Source organism: Heloderma suspectum, chromosome 3 (genome assembly GCF_057233095.1).
Source record: "Heloderma suspectum isolate Gila_16-S chromosome 3, 16-S_ref, whole genome shotgun sequence".
NCBI classification, from domain to species: Eukaryota; Metazoa; Chordata; class Lepidosauria; order Squamata; family Helodermatidae; genus Heloderma; species Heloderma suspectum.
In genome coordinates this window covers 100,517,777-100,542,126 of record NC_139460.1, presented here as the reverse complement: position 1 = coordinate 100,542,126, position 24,350 = coordinate 100,517,777, and the positions used below count along the sequence as shown (strand labels likewise).

General features: G+C 44.4%; 1 protein-coding gene across 1 annotated transcript in view; it reads right to left on the bottom strand.

Annotated features, from left to right (window-relative positions):
* Nucleotides 1-24,350, bottom strand: part of DMD (dystrophin) — a 1,907,270-nt gene that overhangs the window by 466,032 nt on the left and 1,416,888 nt on the right. The window contains exon 52 of the mRNA XM_084843968.1: nucleotides 670-881. Coding sequence (XP_084700094.1) covers nucleotides 670-881 — 212 coding nt within the window. The remainder of the gene's footprint in view (nucleotides 1-669; nucleotides 882-24,350) is intronic.

Genomic DNA, 24,350 nt, shown 5'->3' with positions numbered 1-24,350 from the left:
GCTATCTAGTTAAAAGCTACACCACTCTCTTCATCTGTCCACCACATCTACACACCATCTAACATCCTGCCTCAGTTTGTGGCAGTCCTTGAACCTATAGTTCATATGAAGGAAAAAATTTGCCTGACTCTGGCAAAAAAGAGCAATGACAAGACAGCCTTCCAAAAGGCAAGTCTCTCTTTTTTCTCTCTATCTCTCATACCCCCCACCCCACAACAGGGTAACGATTAAACCACTGTCCACGAACACCCACGTATTATGAAATGCCTCTAAATGAAGCCTACCAGAGCTCTATCGCATCATGTGCCTGTAAGAAACAATGAAAAAATTCTCTCCTGGGAGAGTTTGTACTGAACATTCTGGATTTGTTTATTTTATGTTGTGTATTTCATATTTTTGCATTATTAGTCATTTTGGGTTATGTAGACAGAAGACAGGCCATACAGTCTTCAAACAATTAAAGAGCTATATTGTATGAGGAAACAGTAAATGCACAGAGGCTAGACCATATTATGAGAGGGGAAGGGAGTTATGAGGAAGAATGAATGCCAGGAAGGTGCCTTTTTTTCTTCTTCTGAGAACAGGGTGGTGGACTCTCAAGAAGTTTGAAAACACTTGCTTTTTTGCGTTTCTATGATCTCTAATATACTTCCCCTTTTCAGCTAGTACCTTGAGTTCAGCATTCTGCTTCTTCAGCCCTTCCACAGTATAAGAAATCTCCTTCCAAGATTCAAGTCTGGCTTTGGCACATTCCAGAACCTGCTCAGCTTCTTGCTTGGCTTCTAACCATTGTGTTGAATCTTTCAACATCTCATGTAGCTGCTGTCTTCGGTTCTGAAGGTGTCCCTGTACTTCATCCCACTGGTTCTGTATCTTTTCAACTGGTGAGACACAAAGGCAAAAACAAAACATGAATCCTTAAATGCAAAACTGTACAATAGTGCCATTTCCAATTCCGTGCTGGGGGGAAGGCATTCAAGCGCCTGCTCTTGCATATATTCCAGATGAAATTAAAAGCAACAACAACCTCAAACAAACAAAAAACCAAAAAACCAGTACATTTTAAGAATATCTGTTGTGTTAATTTTTTCACCATCACCCCACCATTTTGAACCAAAAGGATTTGTGCCTTTGGCATACAATTACCAATGTGTAAAATCACAGAATTATCAAAAGATATACATGACCCTGAAAAAAAATTACATTGGCTCTGAATCACAAGGTGGATTGACTACCTCCTCTAGTATCCCTAAATCAGGGGTATGCAACTTGTGGCCCTATGGGTGTTTTGACCTACAACTCCCATCATCCATCACCACTGGCTATGCTGGCAAGGGCTGATGGGAGTCGTAGGCCAAAATGGTAGGAGGGCCACAAGTTGCCACACATGCCCTAAATGAAAACTTTTATGGACTGTCATCAGTAAGTATGTAATTCAACTAGAAATGCATACACTTAATTATATTCATCTGTGACCAACTGAAAGTCAATGTGACATTTATATCATGACTCCTCTTTCAGAAACCTGCAGGCTCTAACTACTATCTCAAGAAATGTCAGAAGGATCAGAATTAGTCTGAGCTGGCCATTTAGTCTGAAGAATTATGTGAACTCATAAACACACCTGTCATTCTCCATTCCCAATAATAAATAATGTAAAACATCTTGAAGGCTCATTGAAATGGAATATACATCTTTTAAAACAAACAAATAAATACATTATCTAGTTCTTTTCTTGTCTCTCTTTGAACACCATTTTGATCTATGGTTAATAATTGTTTATAAATTTAATGTATAATTCAACTGTCTAATTTGTATATAGTAATAATAGTATATAAGAGTTGTGGTGCACAAAATACATACAAATTATAGGTGCATTCAGCACTCACAGCCATCTTATTCTCTTCAACAAAGGGGAATTGTTGATGTGTAAATAAAGATTTCCCCAAGCCAAGCATTCCCCAGCATACAGAGTGGAAAGGGGAAGTTCAAGCTTAGGTGAAGCTTCATATGTCAGAAAAAGTGAATATATGTATTGGAGCTGCTAATACTATAATTGGTTAGTTTAATATCATAGGTGTTACTGAAAAACCACCCGAAGAAAATTAATATTGTCTTATGTAGGACTTACACAAGAAAGACTGTAATCTGGGTACAAACTCATTCTGATTATTTAAAATGTCTTCTACTTATAAGTGTGCTAAACATATTTGTTTAGTATGCTATGTTCCTCAGTTGGCTCAGAAAAGTGAAATAATGATTTAAAAACAATGTATTTAGCCTTTCTGATCAAGTTATCCATTAATTAAGTACTGACTGGGTTCGGATGACACAATAACCCATGATGGGTTAAATAAACCACAATGGTTTATTTAACCCATTGTGGGTTATCGGGCCATCTATTGGGAATTTTTTAATCCATGATGGCTTATTTGCCTAAAGTAACACTCTCAGATAACCCACGGTCTGCAGTAAGGGTTATTTAACCCAACGTGAATTAGTGTGTTGTCTGGAGCTCCACCGTCGCTAAAGGGCATTGGCCAGCGAGTTGCTTGGTAAGAGCGGCGGAAAACCCTGCCACGCTTGCCCAGTGGGGCACGATCACTATTCACAAGTGCACCCAAGCCACTACCCATGCCATCTTCCCAGCTCTGATCGTGATTGGGGTCAGGTCCTTTTTTTATGTTCCCGGTCCCATTGTGGTGCAAAAACGGACTGGGAACATTGACCGAACTTCCTTGTAATGTTTCCCATGTGCGCAAATGGGGCTTTCCATTTGTGCTTATGGGGGAATGGTATTTTTTGTTTGTCTTCCTGGTCCTGCACAGGTGTGCAGCACTGGGAAACAAATGGACACCTGCTTCCCACCCCCTTGCACCCCTGCATGTTGCCCAAACATGCTAGGGTGCAAGGGGAAGAAAGCAGGTATCATTTGGTGCCCTGCTGCTGTGCTCCAGGAAAAAAAAAGGGTGGGGGAGAGCAGCCCTTTAAATTCCCAATGCAAGTCAGTGGAGATCACCTCCATTGACTTACACTGGGGATTTAAAGGTACCCTGTGAGGAAAATTGAGGGTGGGGGCAAAATCTACCCCACTGCCAAGGACTGGTGGATTTCGTCCCCCTAGCCTACCCTTGATTTTCCACTTTTTTTGTTTTTGGAACCCCTTTTGCACAAAAGGGGTTCCAAGAGCAACAACAAAAGACAGGATCCCCCTTGTTGCTGGGGTGGGGTGACACCCAAAGCCCCCCCTCCCAGGCATCGCTTTTCCTTCCCAGCTTCTGCTACTGCTTCTCCCACCTGTACATTCCATTCCCTATGCTGTGCTGCAGATTGGAGTACAAAGGGTAAATGTGTGCATTTCCAGCACTTGTTAATGTGCTGTACTTCTGGCAATTTTTATTGGATAGCTTTGAAATTTTGCACAGTTGTAGAACTAATTAGGTAGATCATGGATGTCAAGTTTCAAATTATTAATTCAACATGTGTCATTTTTATCAGTAGCAGACTTTTGAGGCTTATAATGACAGAGCCTTTTTTGTAACTAAAGGGGCACACCTTAACTAAGGGTGGGGGGGAAGAGAACAGCAAGGGAGGGGAGCAGAGTCAGTGGACTTATTCACTCCTGTGCTCCTTTAATTGAATATGGATGAGGTGATCTGAGTAGGTTATCACTCTTGCAAGTTAAGGGCGAGGAGATTCTGGGCTTCTTTAAATGGTGTGCAGAAGAAAGTAGAAGCAAAATAAAATGTTAATTAAGATTTATCTGACAATCCTTATAAAATAAGCTTGGAAAGGTTCTTCATGTAGTGGGGACTATGACTGGATTTGGGCCTTAGGAGTTGTGCATACCCAGCATGTCACGTCACGTCACGTCACACCAAACCAAACCAAACCAAACCATACCAATTATGTCATGTGTGTTCAAGAAGGGCAGAACCACAGTCCCAATCACCACCACATGGAGCACACAGGGAGGGGCCATTGCTGAGCAGCAGAGCCATGAAGGCCCCTGGTTCAATCCATGGCATCTCCAGTTAAAAGGATCAGATAGCAGCTAATGGAAAGAGACCGAAGACCCATAAGAGCTGAGGCTGGTCAGAGTAGGAAACGACAATATTGGGCTAGATGGAGCACTTGATTGACTTCATATAAGGCAACTTCCACTTTTCGTATGACATTAACGTTATGCCAGTGACTTTAATACTGTAAGCCCCTGAGATCTGCTGCAGCAAGATGGGTCATCTGGTATAGATGCATAGGATAAAGTTTGCAAAATCTTTTAAAGCTTATTAGAAGCATTTTAAAGGATTTCTTTGTAGGTAGATTTTAAAGCATTCTGAACACCATATTTGCAAAACTGAGCTTTGTGTGAAGGGATTTATCAGTTTATGAAATATTTCCCTTGCTTACCTTGCCCTCCACTACAGGAGTGCAAGCAGCTTGTGAAAAAGAACATTACTTAAAAACATTTTCAATGGAAGTGAGCTCAAAAGTAGGAATATGGTAGAGAATAAATTTTGCAGCCTCACTAGGAGCCCGGCTAGGGTTGTGACTTAGCCTCATAAAATCTCAAACGTTACAATGAACATATGGTACTCAGTGGAGGGGAAAATGAGTTCTTTCCCTATCCAGTGACCCTTATTTGAGAGCATGAAGACTTTATTCCTGGGAACGTCATACAGAGGTCTGAAAAAGTGAAGAAAAAAGGGTGCCAACTGTTCATATCAGTTGCTCCAGAAAGGATTTTTCTAGTTTTAGAAAAATGAATAGGGAATTTCATAGCACCTTTCTCACTCCTATGACAAGTGGGATAGATACAATGAACAATGATTTGAGTCACCAAATTGTTGTATTATTGCCAGTATAGGATAGCGGTTAGAATGCCAGACTAAGGCCACGGAGATCTAGGCTCAAATCCTTGCTTAACCATGAAGTTCAGTGGGTGAGCTCATGGTAGTCACTCACTCTCAACCTAACATACCACACAAGGTTGCTGAGGATACCATTGGGAGGGGAGAAACTTGTAAACCACCCTGAGCAAAATGGAGGGAGGACAGGATCAAATGTAAAAAATAAAAAAATTAGATGTGCAAATTTTTGATTGTAATCAAATTTTTGATTACAAATAGTTATATGATCTGTTCAATAACATATTTATATAAATATTTTATTAATATTTAACTTATTTATTTACAGTATTTGTATACTGCTCCATATCTAAAACAGATTTCGGAGCGGTAAACACAAAAGATAAACAGTAAAAGAATAAAAAGATTAAAATACCACCATTAAAATCATGCTTTTTTAAAAAAACAGAAAGCCAACAAAAACCATGACTGGTCAATTAAGGAATGCCTCCTGGAACAGTGCTGTTTTCAGGAGGCACTGGAAACAACACAGTGTTGGTGCTTGCCTGACCTCCAGGGGCAGGGAGTTCCAAAGAAAGGGGCTACCACAATGAAGACTCTTCTCCTGGTGGACTTCCATTTAGCACAAATTGTTTTGAGCTATACTTATAGATATGATCAAGTTTCCTGCCAGGAGGCCTTACAACCTATATTATGCTATCCCCGTATCATACCACATCCCATGTGCTATGTTCAGACGTACCAGATGTGAGACAGAGATCCCAGCCTTCTCCAACCTGGCACCCACCAGATATGTTGGATTATAACTCCCATCATTCCTAGCCAGCATGACCAGGCTGGATGGAGGTGATGGGAGTTGTAGTCCAACACATCTGGAACATGCCAGGTAGGAAAGGCTACCTTAACCTTACAAATCCATGCTCTGAATAAGAAGCAAACACACAATAAATAAGAGCAGTTCTACAGCGGAGTTTTAGGTTTTGGATCAGAGTCATTGCAATGTCACATGTCTGAAGACTGGAGCAGCTCCAGCAACTGGCATTTTCAGGTTCACTTCAGGAAAGAAGGTCTGCCAATATCAAAGTTGCTATTCAATTTATTTTACATCCTCCTGAGATGCCTCATCGGTTTAGTCAAGAACTACTGACATTGGAGCAAATTAATTTAAAAGCCAAACACTGGGTAACTGTGTTGCAACATGGTTACCATTGATTTGGCAGTCAGAAAAGGACAACATCAGCAAGTAAACTTGTTAACTTGAGACCTATTTTTATCATGGTTTTGCTCTGCCATACTTCATTTATGGAAAAGCTAAAGACAATTCTCTTCACAGGTGAAAGTAAAATACTTATGCCAACTATCTGGAGTACTCTTTTCCCAGCAAAACAGATTTATGAGCAAAATCAATAAACACATAATAATAGGGCTAATAAGATCTGAAAACTGTGTTGCAACTACCACTGCTCAAGGCAGATACGATCACTTAAAGTATTCTAATAACTTAACAAACATAACCAATTATGCCATGCTGGTCTAACCTCTATATTTGGCCTAACTTTTTTCTTAAATACCTGATGGAATACAACTTCCCTCACACACACCCCAAAACACAAAACTGTTGTTGGCAAGACACCTTCTTGTTAGGGATGTATGAATCCCACTCACCTGTCCGTTCTGGGGCATCGGTGATGGGAGGGAGGCACTCCGTCCCTTCCCCTGGAATCCTCCCCGGACTGGCTCCGCAGAGCCACCGGCTGGGACCGGCCACAGCTGGCCGCCATTTGTGTGCCTGCAGTCAGCCGTGATAGGCTACGTAAGTATTTACATAGCCTATCATGGCAAAGAGCAGGGGCGCAAATGGCGTAGCGGCCGCCATTTGAGTCCCTGCTCTTTGCTGTGGTAGCCTACGTAAATACGCAAATGGAAGCCACTATGATGGCTGCATATTTGCGGCCGCAGCAGCCTGGCAGCGGCTGGCTGGGAGGCCAGCTGGAGCCGCCGCTGCATCCGCTGCCGCATCCGCCTCCAGGTACGCTCCATCCTGGGGGGGTTCCGCGAGGTGGCGAGGCCGTTCCGCCATGGATTCTGGAGGAGTCCGTGGCGGAATTCTCTGACATCCCTACTTCTTGTAGAATAACCAGTTGAGAAGGAAAAAATTCTGTACAAATAGAAGCTGCTACTGCTGTGATTAAAATACATTGAGTATATCTCTGTGATGCATTACATGGCAATATAAAGTAGTAATATTCCTAGGCATCCCATGACCCACATGAGAATGACCTTTAGACTAAATATTGTCAGTAGGCTTCATAATGAGAAGACTGTAGTCTGCCCCAGTGTCAGCACCTGGCACCCTTGGGTCCTGCCACATCTACAATGTTCTGGAAGAGCCCACCAGTGCTTATGCCTGACCTGCTGATCATTCCACTACACCAGGTGGTTGGGGTTGCTAACTACTACTTTAATTTCCCACAATGACCTGGAGTGATGCTATTGTGAGAGCATTAAAATGGATGTCTGTTACTACTGCCACCACCAGGTTAGTTGGTGGCCCATAGGAGGGGACCCTCAAATCTGGAGTCAACTATGACTAAGTTTACCATGATTTTTCCCAGTGAACATAATGGGATTCAGTTGAATACATTGCTTAGGATTGTACTGCACAATAGTTCACTGGATTATAAGCATTAAAGCAACACATACTGGCTTGGATCTAGCATTTCTTCCTGCCAATGGGAGCACTCCTTGAGTAGAGTTTTGCTCTGGATGCTCTGGCCAACAGGAGGGGAGGGGGAGTGATCTTTGTTGATATCCCCCCTACCTTTGCACCCCCCAGTGCCACCTCCCCCATTGTTCCAAAGGGTCCCCCAACCCTCTGGAGTAGCTTTTCTGGAAGATTATTTCTGAAAAGGGGGGGAAACCAGTGAAGAAATGCTCCACTGGATCAGAACCTTTCTTTGGATGTAAGGAGCCATTCCATCTGTAGAAGGCAGATTCTGCAACCAACCCACTAAAAATAAGTGCAGAAGTTGCTTCTATACCCATCCAAGCAAGGGGAATTCATTACTGAAATTTATCATAAATTATTTTAGCAAATGCTGTTATTCAGTAATTTATAGGCATCTATAAAGTTCAATAATGCCTTTTTTACTTTTTATTCCATCTAAGATGACTATAAATCTGTTTATTGAAACCATGTGAAACAGCTAATTTTACTAGTAGAAAGGCTATACTGCAATTGTTTGTCTCTGAAGATGGTTCACAGTGCCAAATTCTTCCACATAATCATGTACATAACCTTGTGGAGAAGAGGTTAACATAAATCAAGCTGTATATATGGTGATACAGCATCAATATATCTGATTGCTGCTATTGGGGAAAGTAATAACAATCCTGGAGAAACCTACCAGATCATACTAACTCATTCACATAAACCTTTCTTCATGTTACCATATACCTGTACACCTAATTTTATAGATACTTGAAGAGCCAATCATTCTATGCTTTTAGCCTTGCCATTCAACCAGGTGGTTAGCCAGGGCATAACAAGCTAAATCAGAAAATGTGTTAATGCGTGCCATTGAATTTCTTGTTCAAAACGGAGTCTTCCGGGTGATTATATAAAAGCCTTCTGGGAGGAGTCAGGAAGCTGCAAGTACAGCAGGTGTATACATCAGTGAAGGTATCCCCAGTGTCTAGGTAGTTTTCCCAACACAGAGATTAAGGAGAAAACATCATGACGTTGCTCTGAAAAATAGGTCACCAGTACGTGAGTGATGTAAACTTTTGATCTGGCGATTCAAGGTTTAGGCCTCTTCTCAGGCTATCCAGAAGGACTGAAGGAGTCAAGATACAAGGGGCAAGCTCTTCTCCACAGATCTTGTCCATAATTTCCCCCCACTATACACTTTAAAACACCCACTTTCTCCAGCATGTTCTTTCTATGGTGAAAAGAGGTAGACCCCAATATAGGCACAATAAATATATGTTCAAAAGAGATAAGGAAGGAAATATTGTTGCAGTGGAGATAGGATAGACCTCTAACCATTAGAGGAAGAGATGGCTTGAGAATTCTTAAAACAACAACAACTCCAAGCACCACCGGATTATTTCCTATCCTCGGGTAGGGATGGCGGAGAATTTCTCCCCGAGACTTCGGGGGGGCGAGCGCCAACGTGTTCGGCCCCCCGAACAAGTTTCGGGGAGAAATTCTCCGCACCCCCCCCGGGACGGGACTTACCTTTGCCGAATGTCCCTCCCGGCGGCGGGTCCGGCCGGCGGTTCGTCGGGTCTTCGTCAGGGGCGGGGGCGGCAGCCGATCTTTCGACTGGCTGCCGCCGCCGCCATTGCAATAAAAGAAAAAAAAACAAAAACGCCCCCGTGATAGGCTACGTGACGATTAACATAGCCTATCACGGCTAGATTTGCAAAGTCAGCCGTGATAGGCTACGTAAATCGTCACTTAGCCTATCACGGGTGACTTAAAAAAAAAAAAAAAAAAGCGCGTACGGCTAATGGCGGCCCCCATAGGGAGCTGCCATTCCCGTTCCTTATTTGGTCGCTGTAGTCTACGTAAATGTTTACGTAGACTACAGCGACCAAATAAGGAACGGGAATGGCGGCTCCCTATGGGGGCCGCCATTTGCGTACGCGCTTTTTTTTTTTTTTTAAGTCACCCGTGATAGGCTATGTGGCGATTTACGTAGCCTATCACGGCTGACTTTGCAGATCTAGCCGTGATAGGCTACGTTAATCGTCACGTAGCCTATCACGGGGGCGGTTTTTTTTTTAACTGTTTAGTTCGCGGCCGGGCGAGGCGCCTCCTCCCCGGCCTGAATTTTGGCCGGGCGAGGCGGGAAGCCTTCCCCCCGGCCTGAATTTCGGCCGGGCGAGGTGGGAAGCCCCCCCCTGGCCTGAATTTCAGCCGGGCGAGGTGGGAAGCCTCCCCCCCCGGCCTGAACTTCGCAGGGGGAGCAACGAAGCGCCTCCCCCCCACCGCGGGAAATCTTCGAGGACAGGTAAGTGACTTTCGTCCACCCCTATCCTCGGGCTCCAAGGGCCATTAGATTATTTCCTATTGTTTGGCCTCAACAGCTGCTACTCTTGAGCTTCCCAGGTTACATTCCAAAGCCTCTAGGCCTGAGCTTAAAGAAATCTGGCAACACTACTAGGTTAGAAATTTGAACTAGCATAAGGTCCTGAGCAAAAACATAATTGTATTACTACTATTGCATAGCAAAAACATAATATACAGGACTTAAAGAATTAATAGATGTTTTAAACAATGATCACTTACTACGTTATTGTGGTAATATAGAAATCTTTTTTACTGATGCTGCAAACCTATCCACACTTAACAGGGAGCCAGGGGTCACAGGGACACAGCTCTGGCACTCTTTGGTTGACATCATCTGCCACCTTACCTAAGAATTCACTTTTCCCTCTGAGATTAGCTGCGATCCTCACAGTAAGTGTGGGGGATGAACTTTCCAAACAACAATATATTGTAATGCAAAGTATATTGGGGTGGCTTGGTCTTGAATGGGCAATTAAGAATCATTAGCTTTAAAAGACCTGCTCCTCCTGTGGCTGCTGCTCAGTTCCACATCTGCCACAGCAGAGGAATAAATGAACAGTGAGGCATCAAAGCAGAGAGGAGGGTGGGTGGTGTGAGTTCACAGATGACCACTCAAAGAACCACAGTTACAGGTAAGCAACCTGTCCTCTTTCTTCGTAGTCTCTGTGATTCTCACTTATGACTGACTGAAAAGCAAGAAATTTACTGGAGGAGGGAGATGTCACACCAAGATTGTAGAGAGACAGCCCTGCCATCCATACAAGACCTGATGTCCAAGTGGTGATGCTTAAAAGGTTGAAGGGTGAGCCCACGTTGCAGTGCTGCACAGTTAGGGAAGCAAAATTCCCCTGAGAAAAGCAGCAGATGATGCCATGGCCCTAGCTAAGTGGCCACAGACATCAAGCAGAGCCAACGGTGTGCAAGCTGGTAAGTGAGGAGGATGGGCAGCAGAATCAACAAAGCACTGTGGGGATACCAGGTGTCCTTTCTTTGAGCCCAAGTGTCCCACAAACAGATGAGGGGAGGTTTGGAATGAGGCTGTGTACTGAAGACAGAATAGAAGAGCCCTTTGGATGTCTAACAAGTGAAGATTGACCTCCAATGGGTAGGTTGTGAAACAATGCTGGTAACACAGTATTCTAAACAAATGAAACTGTGACACCACTTTAGGAAGAAAGGAAGAGTCTAGTTCTAAACTCATCTTATCTTTGTGGAAGGTAAAATATGGGCCATTGTGATGGACAGCATAGAGCTTACCTGCTCTGCATGCTAAAGTAATGGCAATGAGGAAAGCTAAATTCATAGTGAGGAGTCGTAGATCAGCCATAGCCATCAGTTTGCAAGGTCTCACTGTTAACTGCGCCAAATACGCTCTATGCCAGAACAGGTGGAGTGACTGGTGGGTAGAGATTGGATAGTCCCTTGAGAAAATGCTTGACACGTGGGTGCGAGTAGAGAGGGAAGCCCTCAATCGTGTCATGGTTATCTGAGAATGCTGCCAAGAACACTCTGAGTGATGAAAATGCTAGACCCTTAGTTTTGAGAGAGAAAAGGAACTCAAGTACTCGCGAAAGGTCACAGGACTTGAGACTCTGTCCTGCTGGTGCAAGAAAAGCCGAACTCACCTTCTACTTAGCTGCATATGAAGCCTGCGTAGAGGATTTGCAAGAGGCAGTCATTACCTCCAATAAGTCTTTGGAGAACTGGTGAGGTCACCCACCCTCCACGCTTTGAGGTGAAGGAGTTTCGCGGTTGGGGTGTCTGATCTTCCCCCTGTTCATAGTGAGAAGGTCTGGCTTTCAAGGGAGGCAGAGAAAGGTGCAGTCAGATAGAAGAAGCAATGACATGAACCAAGGTTGTTGTGGCCACCATAGCGTTATTAGGATACACGGGGCGTTGTCCCCCTGTATCTTGTTCACAACACTTGTAATTTAGCCCCCCCCCCCCCCACACACACACAATTGAGGAGAAAACCATTGACCAGTTTGTGGTCTGCCCTGCTGCAGAAGGCACTACATTTTGAATTTAGGTTTATAGCAAAACTGCTTAAAGTATGGGTACCTCACACCTTGAGCAGGTTTGATGTGATTGTTAGAGAGAGCTCCCATTCATGCAGGGTACTCCTGGATCTGCTGAGTGAATCTGCAAGTGTATTTGACATGCCAAGCGAGATGGATGGTGACAAGAATGATATGTCAGGCTCCACACCAGTGCCAGAAGTTCATGGCAAGAAGTAAGAGAAAGACAGATTCGTTCCCCATTCCTTGTTGATATAAAAGACAATAGTGCTGCTGTCTGTGGCAATCTGGACTGAGTATTCAACAGTGGTTGACTCAAATGCTCTGAAAGCCTTTGCAAACACTAGCAGTTCAAGTTGGTTGATATGCATAGTTCGTTCTTGTTGGGACCACTGGTCATATACCTTGAGGTATACAGTGGGGTCCCCAGCCAAAAAGAGATGCATCCATGGTAACGGTTACCAATGGGTGGAGAGGTTGAAAACTCAGTCCTGCTGATTGGTTTGCTGGAATGGTCCGCCACTCCAAGGAATGCTGGATCTGTCAAGGGAGGTCTAGGAGACAAGCTGGGAAGTCCTTGAGTTGAAGGCCCAGAGAAACCTGGACTGCAGAGGCCTCATGTGGAGGCAAGCCAGGGGAGTTACAGCCATGACTGCAGCCATGAGGTCAAGGAGCCGTTCAATAATGATTGCTTGGGACTGAGGGTGGGATCCAGAAGTGCCCCTATAAACTGCCAAGTTTGTGAAGGGATGAGGCAGGACTTATCTTCATTGACCTGTAGACCTGAAGATTTGAGGAGGTTGAAGTCTAAGACGATGTTGGCTCAGGATTGATGGGATGAAAGAGCAATGAAGAGCCAGTGGTCTATGTATGGAAAGACTACTATTCCTTGTAGTTGCAGGTGTATTGCTACTACCACCACGCACTTCATAAAGACTCTTGGCACTGTGGCTACACCAAATGAGAGGACCTTGAACTGGAAGAATTTGTTGCCGAGGGCAAATTGGGGAAAGCAGTATGAGTACGATGCAGTATGATGGATGGTAATATGAAAGTAAGTGTCACAGAGATCTATCGTAATGAACTAATCTCTGCAGTGGAGAAAGGGAAGAATTAGGGATGTACGAAAGTCCCCTTACCTGGCTCCGCCGGGTTACGCTGGGGGGGGGAGACGCGGAGAGGCCGCTGGCCGGCTCTGCTCCGCGGGCTCTGCTCTGCGGGGATTCCGTGGAGCCACCGGCCGGCTCCACCAGCAGCCGGACATCTGGCCGCTGGCTAGCAGGGACGCAAATGGCGGCGGCTATCTGTAGTCAGCCGTGATAGGCTACGTAAAGACTTATGTAGCCTATCATGTCTGGCTTTAAAAAAAAACAAAAAACACGCATATGCAAATGGCGGCAGCTACGGCCACCGCCATTTGCGTTCCTTATTTTTGGCTGTCTTAGTCTACGTAAATATTTATGTAGACTAAGACGGCAAAAATAAGGGGGAATGCAAATAGCGTCTGCTACACTATTTGCATTCCCCTTATTTTCGCCGTCTTAGTCTACGTAAATATTTACGTAGACTAAGGTGGCCAAAAATAAGGAACACAAATGGCGGCGGCCGTAGCCGCCACCATTTGCATACACGTGTGTGTTTTTTTAAACCAGACGTGATAGGCTACGTAAGTCTTTACGTAGCCTATCATGTCTTGTAAAAAAAAAAACACCACAAAGCGACAAGACTGCAAATGGCGGCGGCGGCAGCCGGTCGGAAGACCAGCCGCTGCCACCGCCGCCACTGGAGCCGCCGCCAGAGTCGCTGCCGCCCAGAACATCCACCCCAGGTAAGTCTCGTCCCCGGGGGGATCCGCAGGGGGGGTGGCAGGCCGTTCCATCACAGATTTCGGGGGGCCGAATGCACTGGCATTCGGCCTCACCGAGATCCGTGGCGGAATTCTCTGCCATCCCTAGGAAGAATGAAAGTAAGGGTAGTCATTCGAAATTTCTGTGGTTGGATGTACCGATGGACATCTCAAAGGTCAAGTATGGGCTGAAGACTTTTTGGGGACGATAAAGCACTTGGAGAGAAAAAAAAAGCTAAGGTTTTGAGCAGAGGTGATTCATTCTATCTCACCCTTGTCCAAAAGTGTGGCAATTCCTTTCCTGGGTGCTGGGGTAGGACAGGGTGTGTGGAAGACTCCTGTGGGAGGAATTTCTTCAAATTTGATGGTGTAGCCCTGAGTGATGATTGGAAGTACTCAGGTATCGGTCATGATGGATTCCTACGCAAGCAGAAAGGATCCAAGTCAGCTGGAGAAGAGTGGAGCTGAAGGTTGGGCCCCCCGAATGAGTCAAAGACCATGTTTGGACTGATCGGGGTGCACCATGTGGGTTGGCAGTGTTTATTCTCAAAGGGTCATCTTGGTTGAAAGGAAGTATACAGGACTGGTCTAGAAGGTCTGGTTGAGCCTGTGTCTGGTTGATGCCTTGCTGACCCCTGCATTGCTAATATGGACAGGGGTGATTTGTGGTAGTAGAGGAGGACTGGGATTCCATTCCCATCTTGCGATTAGATGTTTTTATCTTGTGGATGTGGTCCAAAGTCTCACCTGCAGATGCACTGAAGAGGCCTTCTCCATCAAATGAGAGGTCTTCCACTCTGGATCTAGCCTTTTGGTTAAGTCCCATTGTTCTAAGCCAGGCATGATGCCATAGTGATACAGCAGCTGTCATAGCCTTGGAACAGCAGTCATCCATATGCAGGACGATATTGCTAGCCTGTGAGCTTTGGCTTGAAATATCATTGCCAGGTTTTTTTTACATCTTCTGGGAGGTGGTTGAAGACAGTTGACACTTTTTCCCACAGGAACTGCTGGTAGGTTGCCATGCAAGCCTCATAATTTGCTACCCAGAATGCTATAGCTGCAATGGAATACATTCTACATCCAACTTTCTTTCTTCTGAGTTGATGGGGGCAGAATGAGGCTTTTGTTAGTCTTGGAGTGGGACGTCTCCACAATTATAGAGTTAGGTGTGGGGTGTTTCAAGAGGAAGGGGTGGTCTTCTTCATAAATCCTGTATTAGTTCTCTATCTTTCTGGATGTAGAAGGTATGGTGGAAGGTTTCACCCATGACTGTTCGATGACATGCAAAAGTGTGGGGAGCATGGGAATAGTGACTAGGAGAGCCAAGTCCAGCTTCACCCTCTTGAACACCAGGTCCGTGACAGAAACTGGAGGAGTCTTGATCTCTAGAGCCAAAGATTTAGCCATTCACAGCGATTGCTGTGTGTAGAGCCTGACTTCGAGGGAGAAAGGGGGTTCTGATCCCCCACAGCACCATCTGGTGCTGAAGCCATCTGAAGCCACTGTAGATGAGAGGGAGCATAAGTCGGAGCAGTAATTGTCCTGTCTCAAAGAATGATCTTTGGAGCATGGCTTAGTTGGTGGCTCTGGGTTGGTAACTCTGTGTCCCTCTCCCAGGCACAATATACAGAAAGAATGGGTGCTGGTTGGTGGTATCTTACCACCACAGCAGGTTCACTTTTTGAAGAAGGCCTTGGAGGCCATGTGCCCTGAGAGGCGAAGATGAAAAGGAAGAAGAACTCAGAGGAGATAGTAAAAAAGGGGAGAAAAGTGTGTGGGGGGGGAGAGAGAGAGAGAGAGCGCTCTGCCCAGCAGTCCCAGGAGGGGACCATTGTAATTTGTAGTGAAGAAGGCCATGAGACATGGAGAATGTTCCAAACACTGCCAGTCGCTGAAATGGATGAAAAGGAACTAAGGAGCAAGCAGAATCCACATTCCTGACCATGAGCAGAGTGCATGGGACTCCTGCCTAAAACTCTGCCCAGCTCTAGAATGTTCCAAATGGCTGTTCTGTGCAGAGACCATGAAGAAGAAATAAGAGAAGAATGGGCCTCATCATGTGTTAGGAAGCAATTTCTTATGAAGATACGATGTAATCCAACTGCATTTTGAGTTAAAACCCTTCCTCAATGCAAGACAATTTATTTAATTATGTCACAACATAATTAAATAATTTTGCTGTTTCCTAGAATGGCCAACTCATTCAGCACCTGGTGAAGTTCTCTCCTCTTTTGTTTCCTCCCCTTAGTGGTGCTGCCCTCCATCCCCCCCCCCCCCCCAATATGGCATGAAGTTCTGTTGGTTGAAGAAATTAAAAATGCTTATGGGTCCTGCAGAAATCCATGAGTGTTTGTAAAGCAGCTCCTTAACAACATGTTTAGGTTTAGAATTATCTGGCACATCAGGTAAAAACAAATAAACTGACTGAATTAAATAGCAAAGGTCAACAAAGTATTAAAAGATCTAATTTTGTTTTGATTTTTCCAAGTATTTTTAAGACTGTTATAGGAAGCAACTCATTTATTTTTCCCCACTCTTCATACTATGGTTATTATATTGAGGTGATGATGTATGTAATTATTATTCTTAGTCCAGTGTTCTACTCATACTTATGCTTGAACTTTGACTGAATTCTTACACAAGCTGTTTGAGGGAACAGAGTTTCTAATTAGTGATGTAGTTGTTGTTCATGGATGAAGGAACCTTTAATAATCATTCCAACAAAACCTTTTTAAAGGGAATTTTTCTCCACTAGTGCATTTAGAAATGGGACATAGAAATAATAAAACAGTGCTCCATTTTCTCTGAACATAAACAGAATGTTATTAGTATTATTAAAATAAAGCAGTTCTACTGAGGCACTTAAACATTTTATACTTACTGATGCAAAGATATTATGGTCAACTTCACAATTTAAGGCTAGAAATGTGTGAAATTCATTACCTATGTAATGAAGTGGAAAGCCAATGAGTTTAGGATTTTTCAGTGCTAAAACATTCATTTGCTGTCTGCCACACATCCATATTTGTACTGTATTTCCTGGTAGTTCTAGTAGCATATCTGGTTATAAGCTTTAATAGTTCAATCTTACTAATGCTATCATATTTCTCATCTTTTTCTCTTCTCATGGTGCAGTGTTTATATTTTCAGGAAAACTTACTTTTCTTGTCTCTTGCAGCTAACGTAACATGAAAACCTTAGGACACTTAAACCAAAAATTAATATAATTCTTATGCATAAAGCACTGGAGTCTACGAAATTGCATGCAATTTCGTAGACTCATCATGTTTGATTATCATACATGCATGACATGTATATGAAAATAATAGCACCCTCAGCCCATGAATTAAGAAGTATACTTCGAATCCCAAACTATTAAATCAAAAACATCCTAAGACCCTCACAACTGGACATAAATTACAGGTTGTAAGAGATCTATACACACGGAGAGGCTTGACAAAGAGTCTGACTTGCTTCTCTGATTGACAATCTATTGACTTGTTACAGTATTTTCAGACCTTTAGACAGTTTTAGACACCAAGGATCTTTCCCAAGAGATTTTCTCCCGTTGATTTCACATCCAGGTACTTATCACTGTTTTTCCTCTCTCTCATCCCCTTTTTTATAGACTCTCCAACTACTGAAATCTCCAACAGGGTTTATTTTTTTTTCACAATTTCCCCAATGTATCATGGAAGAGGAATTCTTATTTATGGAGGCCTCTGGGTGTTTACTAGAATGGCCCCTTTTGTTCAATCACACTTCCTTATCTTGCTCTCCATCACCATCTCCTATTAAATGCATGGTGGTAAGGCCTAAGAACCTAATTCTGATTTCCTGATCCTGTACCTAGAGAAAGACTCGACTGACTTCATGAGAATGGGGTGACATTTTGTGAATGTACCAGCAGTGTACCAGAAATGCATAAATGAAGAGAATCTTTCCTATGCATGTTAGAGATAGTCAATATTCTCAGAAATTCTGCTGTGAGATTCATCATAGTGAACAGTCTCCTTCAGCAGTACAAGGAGAAGGGGAGAGAGAGAACAGTTCCCTTTTCTATTAATGCTATATGGTTTAGTTTTTCATATAATTTAGTTTGCTTGACAAATTCCCAAACTTTAATTAGTTATGTAAGACCTCTAACACTAAAAAAAACAACACCCCTCTATCCCTCGTCATTTGCAGGAAAACTCTCTGGAATACCTCTGTTTGATATAATAACAGTTTTACAAAATCAGCAGCTATAATAAGCTGTATCTAACTTTTCAAAATATGATCTTTAGGAAGTAGTGTGTGTGTGTGTGTGTGTGTATGTGTGTATGTATGTATGTATGTGTGTGTGTGTGTATATATATATATATATATATATATATATATAACTTAAGATGCAAGAAGCACATTTTAAATATACAATTCACATACAAAAACAGTCAACATAGTTTGGAATCTATACACCTATGAGAGCAAAGTGATGAAGGACATGTCAGACACAGCACCTGGCACTATTTATCACTCACAACATTGAAATATTTGCATTACAAGACAAATCTCTTTGACAGATTAGAATAAGTTTTGTTCTTTGAATGACTGCTATACTGAAAGATTTCCTCATTTGTCATAACATTTAGATTTTCTTCTGCTATTTTTCACAGGCACTTTTTGATCTCGAGGGCCAATGACTCCCAGCAGATAATGTGTTCAATCTGGAACTGGGGCCATCAGTCCAAATCTCTAATTAGTCACTTAAATTAGCTTTCAATCCCATCATCTGTAAAATGGGAATAACAATGGCATCAAATGAGAATGAATATAATAAGAATGGTAAAACTTTGAATGCTAGGTATAATACATAACTATAAATAGTTTTCTTAAAAATAAAAAATCCTACATCTTCCTTGTATAAAGCACAATTTAAAGCATGTGAATTGCATGTAAATTAAATCCTTATTGGAAAAAATGTACATACTGACCCTGTTTAGTTTCCAATTGTGGCCTGGATACTAAGGTTTCTATATTAAGGAAGTTAAGAGAAGGGAGGTTTCCCATACCCATCTCTCCTCTGTGTAACGTCTCCAGAGGATTGGGGGGAACATTCCTGAACAGTAGGGCATGGGGGACTACTGCAGGGGAGGGAGGCAGGATAATTTTCTAAAATCAAGCTGAGATCCACCCAATTTTGGATTATTCTCCCCTTCCGCAGCAGCCCCCTGCACCCCATCCCATGTTGTTCATGATGGCCTACCAACCCTCCAGAGAGGCTGCAGAGAAATACAGGTGACTGCATGGGGGAGAAGGAGCCATACACTTGAAAGCTTCATGCTATTATGTGACTTTAGAACACTGGTGCTGCTGGGTAATTTAAGAACTTCAACTTGATGGTCCTATGGGGTCCTCCTTTAGATGGCCATGTGTATTACTTTTAGCCCACCACTCCCATCATCCCTCACCGCTGGCTAAAACTTATTGGAGGTGTAGGCCAAATCATCTGGAGGGCCACAACTTGCCCACCCCTGTGTTAGAACAACAACAACAACAACAAAAACCTGTTCATCAATCCTGGTTAAAAACCTGAGCATATGCAGTTTTGTACTATAAACTCATTTAAATCATATGGAAATAACTAGAGGAATAAATTGGAGTTTGCTTCTGCTGTCTTGATACCTTCATCACCTGCTGCTCTCTGGGTGTTCATTTGGGGGGGCAGGGGGGAGGGCTAACTTGCAGATCCCTGGACTTTTCCAGCCATAGCAGGTGGGCATTTTAAGTAAAATCAGCTACCATAAGTTTTATAATAAAATCACTGACTGTGGTAAACTGGCATGTCTCCCACACAAAATAAAGTTGTACGCAGCAACTACAAGTTATAGCAAAATAAGACTGACATTTCCAGTTCTACGATCATATATACTTTTGATATAATCCATCACAGAGTTATGTAAGCTTAAGCTCCATCAATTTCAGCAGGGCTTAAGAAAACATATTGGATTGTGGCCAGTGTGTTAGCCTAGATATTAAGTACAGGATCTTTGTATTTTACTTGTCACTTAGCCATGGAAATATTCCCTCTCATAATTTATTATTATTACACATTAATCTCTTTCTTTCCAGTACTCTGTGATTATGAATACAAATAGCAGCTATATGATTAACCAATACCCCTCAAAGCTGGAAGCAATGGTTCTAATTTAGCTTCACCACTGTCCACATTTAGTAAACTTATTGGACAAGTCCATTTGACACTGAGTCAGGCAAGACCATGCCCTTACTGAGTGAAGATTTCCTTTAAAGAAGAAATGTCACAATCTCTCTCTGGCAAAGTGTATCCATATGAAGAACTAAAAGTAACAAATCTAAATTGAAGCACGTCATGACCCAGGACTCAGACAACCCAGTGTCAGAGATGGGGTCTGATGACAGGAAGGATACAGAAAAACATTCTAGGAGGCAGCTTCCAAAGTAACCACTCTGCCAGAGACTCGTACTGAATGGGAGCCTGCAGACCAGTGACGTTTTTATCCTCTGTGCCTAAGGAGTTAGCTCTTCCTCCCTCCTCTATTCTATACTATCATACCACATCCAGGGGTAGCAGGGGCTGGAGCAGAAACCTTCAGAACAGAGCATATACTCTTAAACCCCAAGCTGTTCTCTGAGGTGGTGCTTGAGACTAGGGATGGATGGACTCACCTCCATCCACGCTTGTTGGCCACTTGCTGAGCTGCCTCTGCTGCCCACCTCTACTGTTGGAGAGCTTGGTGAGTAGCAAGGAGTGCTGCGGGGCCACCCATCTCCGTAGTGAAATGAGCTGTGATTATGTGCAAAATGGCGGGGAATAGGGGAAGAGCTGCTCACTTTTCAATGAAGAAACTAAAATCTGCAATTATCCAGTACAGTATCTGAAGGCTCCCTATGAGAGTACCCCACCACTGCAATTTCACCCCATTCCAGCAAACAGTCAGGAAGTTATAGCTCCCACCCCCTTTCTGCCTTTATGGGCACTTTTCAAGCTGAGAAGTAACACAAGCATCAGAGAAGCACAAAGTTACACATGCATCAGAGAAACTCCAAAGTAACGTACGCATCAGAGAAGGACTGCGATTGCCTGATTGCGCGGCCCCAATACAGTGACATTACACAAACATCAGAGAAGTGTGAAGTGACACATGCATCAGAGAAGCTCTGAAGTAACACATACATCAGAGAAGAATTGCAATTCCCTGAGCACGCAGCCCTGATACAGCGAAGTTACACAAGCAGTAGAGCAGTGATGTTGGCTGCTATTTCCATAAAAGAGGTTTTATGAAGAACGGGGGAAAGCTGCCATTTTGCATATAATCACAGCTCTCTAGGGGGATGGAGGCGACTCAGCAGCGGGGGCGGACAGCAGAGGTGACTCAGTGAGCAGGGTCCAGAGGGGGCGAGCAGAAGGGAGTCCATCGGACTCCTTCCCCTTCCCAGATGCCCACGCCATCCCTACTTGAGACTAGGGATGTACAAAAAGTACGTACCTTTCCAATCCGAGGTGTCCACGGTGAGGGGGAGGCGCTGCGTCCCTCCCCCCGGAATCCTCCCCAGCTGGCTCCACTCCGCGGCAACTCCGCAGAGCCACTGGCCGAGGCTGCCTGCAGCTGGACTTCTGTCCACTGCTGCGCTGCGCCGGCCGCAAATGGCGGCCGCCATAGCAGCTGCCATTTGCGTCCTTGCGGAGGCTGTGATAGACTATGTAAGTATCTACATAGCCTATCATGGCAAAAGGCAGGGACGCAAATGGTGTAGCAGCCACCATTTGCGTCCCTGCCTTTTGCTGTGATAGGCTACATAGATACTTACGTAGCCTATCACGGCTTGGCAGGGATGCAAATGGCAGCTGGCATAGCGGCCACCATTTGTGGCCGCAGCCCAGCAGCAGCTGGAAGACGACCTGGAGCCATTGCTGCTGCCAGAGCCACCGCCAGGTAGGCTCCGTCCCATCCCGGGGGGATTCCACGGGGTGGGGGGGGATTGCCCCGTTCCGCCACAGTTTCTGGGGGGGGGCGGATTCTAAAGAATCTGGCCTCACTGAAGTCCGTGGCATAATTCTCCAACATCCCTACTTGAGACATCCATTTCTTGTCAGGTCCACCTAAGCTCACAGTGTCTCCAGACTATTGATGGAGAAATATTTCAGACTCACAGCTTGTCTTTCATCCAGCCCAACCTTGTAACCTCTCTAGCAGCAAGCTGTCTCACCACCTCACTATCTGAAGCCTACCCGAGTTCTTGCTGTGTGTGGCTAGTATGACTCTGTGCTTGGCTAGTATGACAACAACAGAACCAAGAACAATGATTCCACATTACTCCTGTGAGAGTTTTTCACGATACACCCATCTAGCCTCTTCTGTTACATCACATTCCACATCTAAAGCACTTTGCTGATAAGGAACCTATGGAAACGACCTTGGGCTATTCAACAGCTAATCTTGGGCTCTCTGCTAACCAACCTTCAGCAGTTTTGTCAAACTGCCAGAGTAATTTGCCTCACTCTGATCCATCTGGGGCTTAGAACAGCCCTGACAAGGATTTATTATGTTTCACTGCCCTTAACACTAAATGGAAGGAATTAAAGTCCAGTTCAGCCTTTCTATGTAGTATCGCAGAACTGCTATGAGAGCACCTTCTCCAACAAGACTTAGTAAATCTAAGCACTTATGTTGATGAACAAACTGTTTTTCAAACCAGGATTTCAAGTGGGGCAGCAACCTCACAGCCTCAGGCAGATTTTCAGCCAACAGATTTGGTCTCTTTCAACAACGTGACACCCTTGGATTACAATTGTCCTGTAGTAGGCACCAAGGGCCTCAGATGCATTGATACATCAAACAGAACAACTGTCACAATTACTATCGTCCCCTGCAAGTGATGAAAACCTAATTCCATACAACTTTTCGGCTGCCTCTCTGTTGTCTACCCACCCGGATGCCACCTTACTTCAACCAGCTAAACCGTGCCTGCATAGTAGACCTCCTTTCAGAAGTGATTTACAAGGATCTAAGGAAAGACCTGGTCCTTCCCTTCCTAGACACCGTATTGCAGTGGTTCCGGTCATTCCTCTCTGGCAGGTACCAGAGGGTAGCACTGGGAAAGGAGGTTTCAGACCCACAGCTGCTAATTTGTGGGGTGCCACAGGGTTCCATCCTCTCCCTGATGCTGTTTAACATCTATGTGAAGCCGCTGGGGGCTATCATCAGGAGGTTTGAGGTGCAGTGTCATCAATATGCGATGTGGATGACATGCAGCTCTACCTCTTGTTCAAACTTCACCAAGGTTGGCTGTAGATCCCTATCCAAATGTCTGGAGATGGTGAGTGGCTGGATGGGGAGGAATAAGCTGAAGCTGAACCCTGACAAGACCAAGGTACTTTTGGTGGGAGACAAGAGGAGGTTGGGGGATGTTGACCTGGTGTTGAATGGGGTATGGCTACCCTTGAAAGACAAGGTCTGCAGCCTGGGGGTCCTTTTAGACTCCCAACTGTCAATGGAGGCTCAGGTGTCAGCTGTGAGCCGAACAGCACTGTATCAACTCCATCTGATACGGCGGCTGCGCCCCTACCTTCCTGGCCATCTGCTCCCATTGGTAGTACATGCCCTGGTCTCCTCTCGTCTAGACTACTGTAATGTGCTCTACGTGGGGTTACCCTTGAAGATGGTTTGGAAGCTGCAGCTGGTACAGAACGTGGTGGCTTGCCTGATTAAAGGCAGCCACCGGCGAGATCACATCACTCCAGTGCTGAAGGAGTAGCGCCGGTTACCAGTTGTTTTCCAGGCCAAATTCAAGGTGTTGATTTTGACTAGGGATGTCACAGAATTCTGCCACGGACTCCAGTGATGCTGGATTCTTTAGAATCCAGCCCCCCAGAATCCGTGGTGGAACGGCCTCCCCCCCCCCCATGGAATCCCTCTAGGATGGAGCTTACCTGGCGGCGGATGCGGTGGTGGTGGCGGCTCCGGTGGCGGCTCCAGCTGGTCTCCCGACCAGCTGCTGCTGGGCTGCTGTGGCCACAAATGGCAGCTGTCGTAGCAGCCACCATTTGCGTGTTTGCAGTCAGCTGTGATAGGCTACCTAAGCATTTACGTACTTCCCTAGTTTTGACCTTTAAAACCCTATACAGTTCCAGCCCAGCCTACCTCAAGGAGCACCTCCAGCAACACCAGACAGGCTGCTCAACAAGATCAGCCTCGGATGGCCTTCTCTCTGTCCCATCAACCAGGACAGCTAGGCTGGTGAGGATGAGGGAGAGGGTCTTTTCTGTGGTGGCCCCCACTCTGTGGAACTCCCTCCCTAGGGAACTCCGCCATGCCCCCTCTTTAATGAGCTTACGCCACGCATTAAAAACATGGTTGTTCAGGCAGGCATTTGGGGTGGGTTAGGGTATTTTTAGAAATGTGATGTTTTTAATGTAGTATTTTATTGTTTTAAATTGTTCTTGTACATCGCCCAGAGTGGCTGGGTGACCAGCCAGATGGGAGATTAATAAATTAAATAAATAAATAAATATTCTC